At 45.9% G+C, this 13,726-nt stretch overlaps 1 protein-coding gene across 2 annotated transcripts in view; it reads right to left on the reverse strand.

Annotated features, from left to right (window-relative positions):
• NRBP1 (nuclear receptor binding protein 1) overlaps positions 1-13,726 on the reverse strand; it is a 34,699-nt gene that overhangs the window by 12,833 nt on the left and 8,140 nt on the right. The window contains exons 3-8 of one of the 2 annotated variants that reach the window (XM_015615874.3): positions 8,027-8,149; positions 7,537-7,638; positions 7,358-7,447; positions 6,856-6,896; positions 5,705-5,799; positions 2,042-2,065 (exon numbers count right to left, since the gene is read on the reverse strand). In XM_015615874.3, coding sequence (XP_015471360.1) covers positions 2,042-2,065; positions 5,705-5,799; positions 6,856-6,896; positions 7,358-7,447; positions 7,537-7,638; positions 8,027-8,149 — 475 coding nt within the window. The remainder of the gene's footprint in view (positions 1-2,041; positions 2,066-5,704; positions 5,800-6,855; positions 6,897-7,357; positions 7,448-7,536; positions 7,639-8,026; positions 8,150-13,726) is intronic. The other variant, XM_015615876.3, reaches the window with a different exon arrangement.

Raw genomic sequence — 13,726 nt, forward strand, 5'->3', positions numbered from 1 at the left:
CTTGGACTTTCTGAAGCCTTCTAGACAAAAAGTTCCACTCAAAACTATTTCCTTGCCCAGACTCATTCCCAGCAGCACCTGTAGTCACTGACAAACCTTACAAAATATCTGCCTTAGTTTTGTCAAGCCTCTAAGGAACCAAAAATGTTTGGCTGGGCAGAGAATGTGCTTGACTCACACATAAAACTGTACAGTTAGAAAAGCTAAACTACCTCAATTCATGTTACATCTTCCTAAATCAATGCCAAGATGCCATTTTAATGGCAGATTTTTTTATGTCTGATGACTTAAACTGTCCATTATTTTCCTTTTAAAACCACACATGCCATAGCTGAAAAAATAAAAAAGCCAGATCCAAGATATCCTACTAATATCTTATTTCCTCTACATCACCTCAGGTGTCTGTTAAGAAGGTGGAAACCAGCATGACACTTAAAGATCAAACAACAAAATCCAAAGGAGTGATGATTAAAATAAGATTAGTTATGAAAGCATGTCACTCACAGCCTCAATAGCTCAAGTGAAACAGAAGCCTTACCCCCTAGATTTAGTGCTTTCAAACCCAAATCACTGTTGCAGATTTAAGGTTTAAAAAAAATTTAAGGTTTAAAAAGAATCCCCAGCTCTCCTATCAACAGTACCTCCTGGTACAACAGACTGTCAGAACAATTCACAACGAATCATCCAGGGAAGCTCAGTATTCCGAGACCATCTGAGGCTGTTCCAGCACAGGTGAGGTATCACAGCATCTCCTTATGTCTGCAGAGTGCTGGTTCAGGCTTCCCACGTCCTTCTAGAACCAGGGCCTTTGGTTCTGCTCACAGGGGTGACTTGAATTTGGAGAAAAGGCTGGCCAGCCCTCAGCCTTGATGCCCTCAGTGTGGCTGAGCCCAGGCTCAGTCAGGTTCCTGTTCTGGGGGCTTGTTCCTGGACCAGTCTGCTCACTGCTCCTCTGCCATCCTGCAGCCATCCCCAGGGACACCTGCTCTCCTCAGGACTCAGGCCCTGACTACATCACCATCCCCTTCAGCTACACCAGATCCAGGCTGAGCTTTCCAGGAGCCTCTGCTCCGCTGCTGATGCAGAGTGGCACAGCATGTCGTCCCACCAACACCTGGAAGGCACAGAGCCCATCTGGTCAGGCCCTTGCCCTTTCCACCACTTCAGCTGATAGTTGGTAGATTCCCAACTCAGTAGAAACAAACTCTAACCATCGATAATAACCCTGATGGCAAAAAATAAAATAAATAGTTATTTTAAATGTAAACATGGTGTTCTGTGCAATAGCGTTACAAATTGAAGCACTTGAATCCTTCTCTGGCTCCCACCAGCCCAACTCCCTCCTCATAAGCACAGATCTCCCCAAAATCAGAGATTTATCTGAGGAAACATCAATAGCCAAGCTTACTTCAAACCAGGAACTCATTTGGGGCCGAGGGATCTGGCTGTCAGGAGCCAGACACATTCACTGAAACATTCATCTTAAAACCAGCACATCTAAGGAATTCAAACTACAAGCAAGCGATTGGATAGCCAAGCACACAGTGGGGGCTAGTCCAGGGCTGGGTCCCAGCCAAGGGCAGCAGAGCAGCGGCAGGGAAGAGCCTCATGGACATAGGAAGCTCAGCTGGGAAGAGCTCAGAACAAGGCATGGCTTGTTGACATGCAGGAGCCAGCATGCACAGGGCCCGTGGACTAGCACACGCTAAGGACATGGAGAGGGAGAAAACTAACAACCAGGAGACTTCACAAAGGGCAGTGCTCCCTCTCTGTAAGGCTCTGGCCAAGAGCACAAGGAACTGTTTGCATCCCAGCACAGAACACAAGCTCTCCAAGCAGGATGCACCTAAGCCAAACAAGTTTTACACACAGCCTTATAGCAAGGGAACACTGTAAATAGATCAGTGTGTATGTCTGTGTGTTACAAATATAGATACACACACATATATATATAAATATATATATACAGATACACACAGAGATAAAATCATGTACATGACATAAGTGGAGTCACATCACAGGAGCGGAGAAGTTTGCTCACCATTAGCAAATATCCTATGAAAGACTGTTGTAACAGAGCAGCCCGTGAGCGGGAAGTAAAACGAGATAAAGTCAATGAGTTGGTGAACAGCAAAGCACTTACATCCATAGAGACAGCTGGGTCAGAGTCAGGGCACACAGAGACAGGACTGAGCACTGGGCCCTGCCTCCAGCCACCTCTTCTAAAGAAATTTACCTAAGGAACATCAGGGTTTCTGCCTGAGAACCAGACCGGGCAGGGCAGACAAGGCATCTCTGACCAAGCAGAAGATTATGGCTGACTCTGAGACCAAGAAGCTGGAAATTCTGTTCTTCTGTCAGAGTCCTACAGTTCCACCCACTCCACCCCTTCAGCAGAGAATTACCTTTCTCTAGATCCCAGCAGCTTCTTGCCACAGATCTCAGCAGGAGAACCCACACTTAACACACCTGGCCACACAATGCCAGAGCAGAGCTAACACCCACAAGAGTCCTGACCCCATGGCCTGGAATTGAGGGCAGACTCTGAGCAGACACAACTAAATACAGGCTGAGTCTAAGGTCAGGGGTGGTGCAGACAGGAGAGACACACAGCAGCAATGCCTGGAGGCACAAGTGTGAAATGTGCACTGCACTCCACGGAGCCTCCTCTGTGCTCCATCAGGGTCTCACTCAGCATATGCTTGTACATCTCAGGGACACTGAGATCCCCCAGCTCGAGGCCTCCCTTCTGCTGGGGCACTCAAAGAGCTGCCCAAAAGGATTTTTAATCCAAACACATCACTTCTTTCCATCTGTGAATGGTTCTTACACTGCCAGTGAGAACTCCAGGAACAGCTCCCAACAATGCCAACACAAGCAGGCACCAGCACCAGGCACCCTGTCCATACACACTGTTCTTCCCACACTCAGAGCAGCTGTAGCCTGTCTCAGGAACACACCTGGCACCACATCCCTTGACAGACAGCACAGACACCTGCACGTGGGCTGTGTGAAGAGTACACAGGGCACAACTTGGACTTATCACAAGGAATGCTTTCACCTGACCACAGCTCCACAAAGCAGGTGGAACATTTCAGTCTCTGGGAATACCAGTGGCAAGTTTAAGAGCTGTAAATGTCTTTCCTATCCTCCATAACAAATTCTCTTCATTTGAAACTTTTTCTCCTTAAATATATCAACTGCACTTTATAGCACTGGAAAAAAGGGTTAGCAAGCGAATGGATTATGGATGGGTTTTGCACTTAAGCAGTATGCAAAATCTTTCCTCCTTCCCACTTCCTTTTTCCTCCCCAGCTGACCCCCAGCACACAGATTTACATCAGAGAAACAGTGATCAGTCCAGCTGGTGCCCATGCTCCTGCATCTGAGGGAGCAGCAAGGAGCAAAGGGCTGTTCCCACACCTGAACACGTGTCACAGGAACCGCTATCAGACATTTCCAATGTCACACTGCTCTCCTGGCACACCCTCCTGCAGCAGACAGCAGGATGTCCTGCAGTGCATACCAGCAGCTGCCTTAGCCAGGTTTTTGCCCCACATTCAGCAAGTATTCTCTTTGCCAAAGCCACAAGGAGAGGAACTTTGGGAGCAGCAGCCAGCACAGTACTGGGGACAGAGACAGCACCAAAGCACAGCTCATAGTGCCCTGAATCCTTGTTCCCCTAAGTCCAAGGAAATCACAGTCCTGCTGCACAGGGAAGTGCTCAGATACCAGCCAGCTGCACAGAACAAGGACAGGAAGCAGCAAACATGAGCCTGGCATTGCCAGTGACCCAGGAGTAACTCATTCCAGGACCCAAAACTCAAACCCAGCCTATCTGGCACTGCAAGTGCCAGGGAGAAAGGCTCAAGCTCCAACACAACCAGCAGTCCCGGGGATTTAGCTTTGCATTTTTTGATTGAGTGGGCTCTGCAGGAATAGGAATACACCCTGCAACACTGCCAACTCTAATTCCAGCCTGCACTGCAGCCACAGCTTTCCCATCTGGAGGATTCCTCTTGGAACATAAGCCAACTTGCACTCATTTAGTTTTTATTTAGGAAAGGACCAGAATATTTTAGATAAATTACTTCACTTCTGAATGTGAGGTGAGCCAGGCAGCCCACAGCTGTGGAGCAGAGAGGTCTGCTCAGGAACAGCTGCACATGAGCACTGCAGGGCAGTCACACTGACACATCCTGCAGCTGGAACAGCACAGACACACACTTCTCCTGGCATGAGCACACGTGTGTGACTGCCGTGTCCCTCCTGCTGCACCTGACAGAAGCAGAGCTTTGTGAACTGAAGGGAGCAAAGGCGTAACTGTGCTGAGGCCACCATTTGTAACCCACACCTGAAGAGCCACCTTCCTTCTACACAGCCTCTGAACAGCACCACTGGACTTGCATGCTCTGGGAATGGCAGGGCTGACGACCTGCAGGATCTCCCTCTGCTGAAAGCTCCATGGGTTTGGTTTTACACACAGCACTGGCTGCCCTGCAGAAAGATGGCAGATTCACAATACTTTGAAACTAAACTAAAAATGGTAATTTCTTGAGTACTCAAGTCTTCCCATCAGTCTGAACTGATGAGTTTGCCAGCATACAGGTACTAGATGTACTCACTCCTGAAAATCTCTCCCACTCGGACAAAGTCAGGAAAACACAATAAAGTCTGTGTGATGACATCAGCTTGTCTGAAGAGCAAGCCCCCAAGAGTACAGGCAGGTCAGGAGCAGAGCACTCCTTCCACCATGACCCTGTCTCCCTGGTACAAACACAAATCTGCTACCCCAGTTCTGGAACAAAACAACAACACAGGAGTTCTTTGATGGGAAGAAAAGCCATGGGTCTGCAGCTGATGGAGAGGCTATTTCTGGATGACAGGTGATGCAGAGCATCTTTCCCTGTACACTGCCACATCAAAGCAGAACTCACACAGACATTAGCTCCAGGAAAGCAAAGACCTATTCCTCATATCGAGAATACTTGCAGAAGTTGAACAACAGGTAGCAAAGCTGTCCCTTGAAAGGTCATGTCAAGGTGTGACATAATGCATCCTGACTGCAGACAGATTTTTAGAGACATTGGAATAGCAGGAAAAAGCAGATAATGCAAGGATGTTCTGCACTGCCAGGAACATCACTGCTTACCTATGAAATAAACTGTTCTGGCACAGGGTGGCTGCCCAAGCAGGGCATGTCTGTGCCAAACAGGCCCAGGCCAGCTCAGCAGCCTGAAGGCAGGCCCATGGGAGAGATGCTGGATAAGGATGTCAGGACAAGCTGCTCACTGCAGTCAGAGTCTGCCCACTTCACTATAAATGTGGACACAGCTCCCCTGGCAGCTCCCAAAGCTCCACAGTGCTGGGAGGAAAACTCTGTGTATTGACATGAAAACCTGCACAGCAGATGAACCCACAGATTATGTGCCTACAAAACTTCCAAGTGCCAGCATCATTTCCTGTATCATCCCCTTGAGACAAAAAGCTAAAGAAGAGTCTAAAAGGCAAACAGTACCCAGTATCAGTCTTTCCTGAACCTGACAATTCACCAGTGAATTCTGCTCCCAGCACATCTGATGTGGAGGTGGAGAAGCACATGTACACACATGCCTATGATGCTAGGGAACCTGGAAAGGAGTAGATGCCTTTTTCTGTTTGGGCAGTCTGTCTGACAGGCAGGGGCACCCCCAGAAAGCATTACCTGACCCGATTTTGATCAGTCCATTGTGCTGGATGAAGATGGTGTCACAGGTCAGGTTGCCATGGATGATGGGAGGATCACAGGAGTGGAGGTAGCTGAAAATGCAGAACAGAGGACTGGTCAAGACCTTGAATCCCTCCCTTCACCCCTTCCCATGTCAAGCAACATCAGAAGAGAACAAGAGAGCAAAGAGCACATGCCAGGGATTTACAGCAGCTGGGAGATACAATTCAGTGACTGCACACTAGCTGCTAGCTGAGAACCAGAAACAAATAGGAATTGTCTCTAATGCATCTCCAGAACATGTGGGGAGGAAGGGAAGAGAAAGCTTTCTCCTATCAGTTCCCAAGAAACTCCGAGTACCAGAGGTAAAGACACAATTTCATCCAACCCAGTACTGCTGAATGGATTCTAAAAGGGTTACAATTTTATACCAAAAATACCAGAGCTTTATTCTGTCCCTACTCAAAGGGGACCAAGAGGCACTAAATGCTATACACACACAACTGGGCACGTTTGCCAGCAGACACAAAGTTTTTCAGTGCTGGGTCCCAGGCACACTCTGGTTTTGCATCTCACTCTGCTTGGGTTTATGTCAGCAGCTAGCACAAATGAGGACTGTCAGCTCCCAGAAGCTTATTAGAACCCAGACTATTCACCAATAGCTGTAATTTAGCCAAGTGGCACCAGAGTTTTGCACTCTATGGAGTGCAAGCCATAGAGAAAAGCAATAGCCTGTCATCTAGGCTATTGTTTTTCTAAGGTTCTAATTAGCTACTCACCAACTCTAGTTCAGGTGGAAAAGAGTTTTTGAAACCCAAAACACATTCTACTCAGCTGTATTGCACTAAAATGGCTGCAGAAGAGCTGCATCATCAAGAAATGTACACACATATCTAACAACACCATGCCTCAATGTCCATGAATCCACGGCCTGCAGCCTGCCAACACTATGTCAGTCACATGCCAACACAGCTCAGTCCTCTCACATGGAACTTGATTTCCCAGTCATCTTTCCAACATCCTCCTGACCATGGACAAACTCAGTTCACAAAGCTGGATACTCTGGAGAGCTCCCTGACACTTAACTGCCACACCCACGGGCACATCAGTCCCAACTGCTGGGATCTCAAGGTCAGCACCCCACGCACCTGAGAGCAGAGAGGATCTGGGTACACCACCGCTTCCATGCCTGCAGACACAAGAGGAAAAGGATAAAAACCACACACAAGGAGCTCATCTCTAGTTCTGTGATTCATAGCCCACTTGTAGGAAGCAATATACACTCCAGCTTTTATTCAGTGCAGGTGTAAAGAATCAGTACTCTTATGGTCAGCTTGTCTCTACATATTCCCATGGGTCCAGAAACACACCTGTCCTCCAGAGTCTCCCGTGCACAGACACATTCCCCCTTTCTTGGGAGGGTCCCTGCAGAGGGACATGTCTGTCACACCACATCTAAGAAGCTGCAGAGCTGCTGGCAGTAAAGCAACCAGCACAGAACTGGTGTCCCAGAGAACCTGCAGCTGAACTAGGTTACAGGGAATTGCAGCAATATGTTATCACCAGTTCTCATTGGGATCCTCTGCTGAAAGGGCTTTCCAGGGGCTGATGGCTCTAAAGAATTCTGGTCAGACAGGAAAAAAGAATTACCTTTTCATTCATAGTTTTGTGGTTTTTCTTTGTCTTCTTCAGGAACTGTTTCAAGCTCCCTGAAGACATGTACTCAGTGATGAAGATCACCTGTGGGGCAGTATGACACATTACCCTCCACCTTGCTCATTACCTGACAACACACAATGAGAACACAACAGCCTGATGGCTACACTTACCCTGGCCTTGTTCTCTTTCACATCAGCCCAGTATTTGTGGAACTTCACAATGTTGAGATGATCCAGCTGAATTAAGTTGTCAAACACTGCTTTAACTTTTTCCTTAACATAGGAAAGACAAAGACATGTCACATCAGAGACCACACCAACCTATATCCTTCATTCTTCTTGGGTCTTGGTCCCCTCAAACACCAACACATATGTCAAGCCCCTATACTAAGAACAGACAGCATCCCATTTTCTTCTGCATTGCATCTCAGCAGAGTGTGGTTTGATTGCCAAATCAAATCAAATAAATGAACACAATGGGTCATGGAAATAGCACAAGAGTTTCCCAGGACATTTCCTATACAGGCCAAATTTGATACATTTGGACAGCACAGCATTCCAAACCCAGCCAATAATCCACACAAAAGGTCCCCAGTATCCATAATCCCACCACAGGGCAAGGAATGTTTCTCATATCCTGTTGGAAAACACATCAACTTACTTCCTGAAGCTTAAAGTTCTTCCGCTCAGAAAACTGAACTTCATTCCAAACAACTTCCACCCCTTCCTCTGTATCCATGGCCAGGTAGGCACTGTCAATCCCCGGGACATTGCGCTGGTTCACCTGCAGGGAAGGGTGGGACACCTGTGAGCTCTAAGCCAGCAACACCAGATCATTGCCACACAGCATTCGTTGGAGAATTATGAACTCTGCTTATTAACTTTTAATTAAATGAGAATTCCAGGACAGGATTTGTACATGTATCTTGGAGCAGGGCATACCCAAAACATGAGTCACTGTAGACCATGGGAGTAGCAAGTCCTGAGCATACCAGTGGGAAAACCTTGTGCACAAATGCTGTGTTGTAGCAAAGCTGCCTTCTGCCAACAGTATATTAGATTTTCATGATTCAGGACACCTGTAGTTCATTCCACCACAAAAAAACACACCAACAATACAAAAGGGATACAGGAATGTCTCAAGAACTCAGATACAACTTTGTGGAGGAATCCTCTGAAAGGTGATGATGCCTGAAACTCAGAGCAGAGAGGAATCAAAGGAAAGCTGAAGTTTCAGAGGTGGGAACCAACGACACAAGGGAAACCACTACAGTAATTTCTTTAGTTAATAATTGTAAACATTGACCCAGCACAAGTACATCCACCCTGAATATTAAAGACACAGATAAGCACTCAGAAAGCAGCAAGGTAAGGGGAGAAGAGTGAGAGTTTAGAGCCCAGCACGAGAATGGCATGGGCTGTGGAAGGACATAAGGCTGAAGGATCTGCAGAGATCAGAGGTGAATCCTGCTTCCAGTGGCCAAGTTTTCCATAACATTGTTTTTACTCAGATATGTAGCAGCATTCAAAGATGAACATGAGCTCTTTTATCCAACATCCAAAGGCATTTACTGAATTGCCTCTGCCAGGCAATTTCACAGGTACAGAGCAGTCACAGTCACGGTGAACATCCCACTGCCCCAGGCAATGTGCAGTGATAAAACTGGGTTAAAAGCACTTAGTGAGGACAAGATGGCAGAATTCACCTTTTAATTGTCAACCAGCAATAATTACTGTTCCTATCCACTGACCACACACCAAGAACCACTTTACAGATTCACAGGATAACCTGAATTGGAAGAGACTCACAAGGATCACTGAAGTCCGGCTTCTGGCCCTGCACAGGAAAACCCCAAGAATCCCACCCTGTGTCTAAGAGCATTGTCCAAACACTCCTTGAACTCAGACAGGGTTGGTGCCGATTACCAGGTTTGGCAGCTTTCAGCTGATCCCATTTCCCCCCTAAGGTAATCATTAACACAGATTTGCCTCACAAATCCACTTATTTTTTACTTCTATCACTTCCAAAACCTGGCCATTTCACAGCTCCTCCTTCTCATACTGTGTCTCCTTCTCTTCCCTCACTAGGGATTCCATCAGCATCCTATTGCTGGAAACATCTTACCTTATGTAAGAGGTCCCTCAGAAATCCCTTCTCCCTTGGCAGCCACTTTGTGATCAAATTTACCTGATTTCATCATTACAGCTGATTTACTGTATCCCATTCTACTCCTTCCACAGCACAGAGCGGTAACACAGACATCCCCAATACAGGTGGGATTCTTCATGATGTCCCAAGGGAATCTGAACAGGCCCAATGACATTTAATACCCTCACACTGCAGGTGACACACTGCAGAGACAAATGATATGCATGGTAAAAACAGAGTGATACAGACTTCTCTGGCAACTCAGCAGTAAACCAGTATGACACAACCAGCTAGCTGCGAGGTGTGGCACAGGCAGGAATAAGGGATACAGGCCATAATTACATAAAGAGAGCTGGAGCTACAGAGGACAGCTATGGAAAATCATCACAGGAGGTGACAGCCAACTTCCTTCTACTTGAGCCACATACATAACTGAGGGGTGAAAGGACTGAGATTTGGTCTAGGAAGGTGTTCACATTGATTGACTTGATTTTATTTCTACACCTATACAGATACATAGATATGTATGTATGTATTAACATACTGATACCAACACGCCAGACCTGTTATGTTTCATCATTAAAGAAAGCTGAAGGAATAAAAATAATTAATTAAATAAATTAATAATATTTAATTCCTTCAAACTTTAGAAAAAGCAGCATCTTAGGGATGACAGCAGCATAAAATCACCCAGTACAATTACTAAAGCTGAATGGCAAAAGGCTTTAACTTCAGGGAAGTTTAAAGAAGCCCAAGGCAGCAGAAAGGCAGGTGTGTGTGAGCAGTGCAAGGACAAAGTAACAGTCTCTGCACTGACACCCAGTGCCCCTGCATCCCTTTGGATTCTCCTTCATCTCACGTGCTGCCCGTTCACAGAAACATCAAGGCTGGAAAACACACCTAAATCATGGAATCCAACAGTTAAAGACCCTCTATTGAAAGGCCTCTAGCTGTACTGGATTGAGTAAGTGCTCAAGGATCTGCCTCAATAATGCAGCTGGGGCTGTGGACTTGTCCCATCTCCCACCTCTGGCCAAGCTCCCCGAGCGTTCCATGACTCACAGACAATATTCCAGAGCACCAGATATGACTCAAAACACCAAACCCAGCTGACATCATCCATTGCAATTCTGTTTCTCACAAGATTTGACAGCTTGGGGAGAAGAGTAAAAGGGGAAAAATGCAGACAGACAACTGAGAGGCAATAGCAGATTTCTCCTGCTTGCCAAATCCCTTTCTGTGCTCGGCAAAGCAGAATCCTAAACCCTCATGAAAGCACTGAGATAATGTATTACTCTGCTGTTTGTCCCAGACAGCCCCCAGACGAGGCAGCTTTTACCCTCCAAGGGAGGAAGTGACCTGAGCCCAGCTTAGCCTGAATTTCTGCAGCACAGCAGAGGAAGCAGCTCCACACTACAGAAGCACCAACACAGCTCTGAGCCCAGGTAAGCAGGAGGCAAGGAAATTCAAAAAGAATTTCAAGTGAATTACTTAAAGGAGTATGGGTGGAGTGGCACAACATATCTAAGGAAAAAAAAAAAGTCTGGAAGCTAAATTTCCCTTTGGAAGGTTATTCCATTGTCCAATGCATATTTTTTTTGATAGCTCTCAAATATCTGTGTATCTGTTGCTGAAAGAACACTGGCTTTTGGAGAGATGCTCTGTAATTCACATGATCTGTCAATTAAAATAAAACCAGCCTAAATCACAAGTGATGATTTACAATCTAGGAAAAAAAAAAAGATATAAAAACTGAGGAAAAGTCCACAATAACTAGAGTATCAGTACAGAATGGACTTGCACACTGAAAAAAAAGGGGGAAGTGGCAGCACAGCAGGCCAGACCCTCACAAGAAGCCCCAGATCTGGTTCATGAATATATTATTAATATATTAAACCAGTTTCCCTGGACACTTGTTTAAGCCAGAGAATGGTGAAAGCTCTGCCCAACCACCTGGCAAATGCTTGGGACTAGAGATAAGAGACCCCCAGAGCCAGCAGAGGAGCTCAACTTCCCCTTGAACCCCCTTGAGCTGGGGGGAAACAAAAACCAGCAAATTTACCAACAGAAACTGAACAAAAAGGGGTCTCTGGGATCTGAGGCTAATCCAGAATGAAGCACAATAAAGAATACCAGGTCCACTGCAGGAAAAGGGAAAAGAAACCCAACAAAGCAAAGAAACAATCCTACTTCATATTTTAATGAAACTGACATACTGGCCTTGGCAATTACAGTCATGGTAGTAAAATGAAAGCCTTGAAAGGCTTTAATTCAACAAGAAAGTTAAAATAACCAGTGCAATTTAACAGTCACAAGAAAAGGAAGGTATTGATTATTGCTATGGCTGTACAATCCACCTCATGCAGCAACTAAATTGTAAGGAAAAGACAATCTGTTATAAATGCATATTATATTATTGGCTTTTCACAAGTATTATAATGAATATTATATGTGTAAGATTAGAAAATTTAGCTGTAATAATATAGTCTTCTTTATTTCTGTTATTAATGAAACTTAGAAATAGTGGTATAATACATATATGTTAAGCTATGATATAGCATTAAAACAAAAACTGCTTTTGTTTGTGTAACCCAAAGACTGAAAAAGATAGCTGGAGACTCTTTTTTTTTTTCCTTTTGAAAACTATCTTATCCAGATGAAGACAGCAGTGACCAGAACTCTGGGGGAGGAATTTATTGCATTTCTGGTATCAGGGAATGTAAATCTCAATGGCACCGAGAAGATTGATCCATTGGGAAGGGGGCAAGAGAAAACTAAACAAAAGAACCCCAAAGATCCTAAGAAGAATGTATGAATATATATGAGAATTTATGGATATGGAGCAGGGTTCTGTTTTTAAGGGACAATCCTTTGTCAGTAGGTGTGCTCTCTTGGCTGAATGCAGAGACACCCAGCCCTATCTGTATACTTTACTTTATTTTTTTTTCCTAATTGTTTTTTTATTAAACTTTTAAACTCTATAAAAATAATGTGAACCTCTTTTTTCACATGATCATCAGCAATACAGTAATTGGTTCTTACAGACATGCTACAACAAGCAACGAGATCAAACAAATCAGCAAGAAGTTAGTCTGTTAACCCAATGGACACATCTGGACCATTTGAAAACAGGGTTAAAAGTCCTCCATGTGTTGAAGCCCTCCCCCACACGTAACTTTACTGCACCAGTTCAGGAGATGCTGTGCTGGGACCAGAGCTAAAAGCTGACACATCCTTTAGGCACTGACAGTACGTGTCCCTGTCACCTCCCATGGGTGCTGCTCTGTGCTGACCCGCACTGCTGAGCCCTGCACGGAGCCCAGGCCCCTCCTGCCACCCACAGCTGCATCTGCTCTGCAGGAAAGGGGCAATTCTGGAACCACTGCGTGGTGTCACACACACTGTCTGTGTCACACACACTGTCTGTGTCACACACACTGTCTGTGTCACACCACCACTCTACAGGCTGTAGAGTGTACCCAGCAGCCATCCAGCCTCTCCAAAAGCACTCTGACAATTCTGGCTAAACAACACCATGCAGGACAAGACCTAACTACAAATTCCCACCAGGTAACTCCCCAGGCAGTAGACCAGCAATTTACAAAAACACAAAAGAATAACAGGAATCAAGATACTTTGTATAGAAGCAGCACTTCTCTCAACACAGTAACTGAGGTTGGAAAAGTGCTGGCAGATCACTGATTTCAGACATTCCTCCACCACTACCAAGGCCACCACTCACCCTGTTGGAAAGTGCCACATCCATACAGCTTTTAAATTCCTCTAGGGATAGGGACTGCACCCCTGCCCCGGCCAGCCCATGCCAAGGCTGGACAAATCTTTAAGGAAGGAATTTTCCCTAATACCCAACCTGTACCTCCCCTGGCTCATCTTGAAGCCATTTCCACTTGTCCTGCCCCTTGTTCCCTGGGAGCAGAGCCAAATCCTCACCTGGCTGCACCCTCCTATCAGGGAGTTGTAGAGAGTCAGAAAGTCCCTTCTGAGCCCTCTTTTCTCCAGGCTGAACCTCCCCCAGCTCCCTCAGCTGATCCTGGTGCTCCAGCCCCTTCCCAGCTCCTTTTCCTTTCTCTGGACACACTCCAACCCCTCAACAGCTCTCCTGTCAGGAGGGGCCCAGAACTGACCCCAGTGCCGAGTATCCCCTAGGGAGACAGGCATAATTCTATCTATTTAATGGATACAAGAAATGAA

This window comes from Parus major, unplaced genomic scaffold (assembly GCF_001522545.3).
Source record: "Parus major isolate Abel unplaced genomic scaffold, Parus_major1.1 Scaffold290, whole genome shotgun sequence".
Classification (NCBI taxonomy): Eukaryota; Metazoa; Chordata; class Aves; order Passeriformes; family Paridae; genus Parus; species Parus major.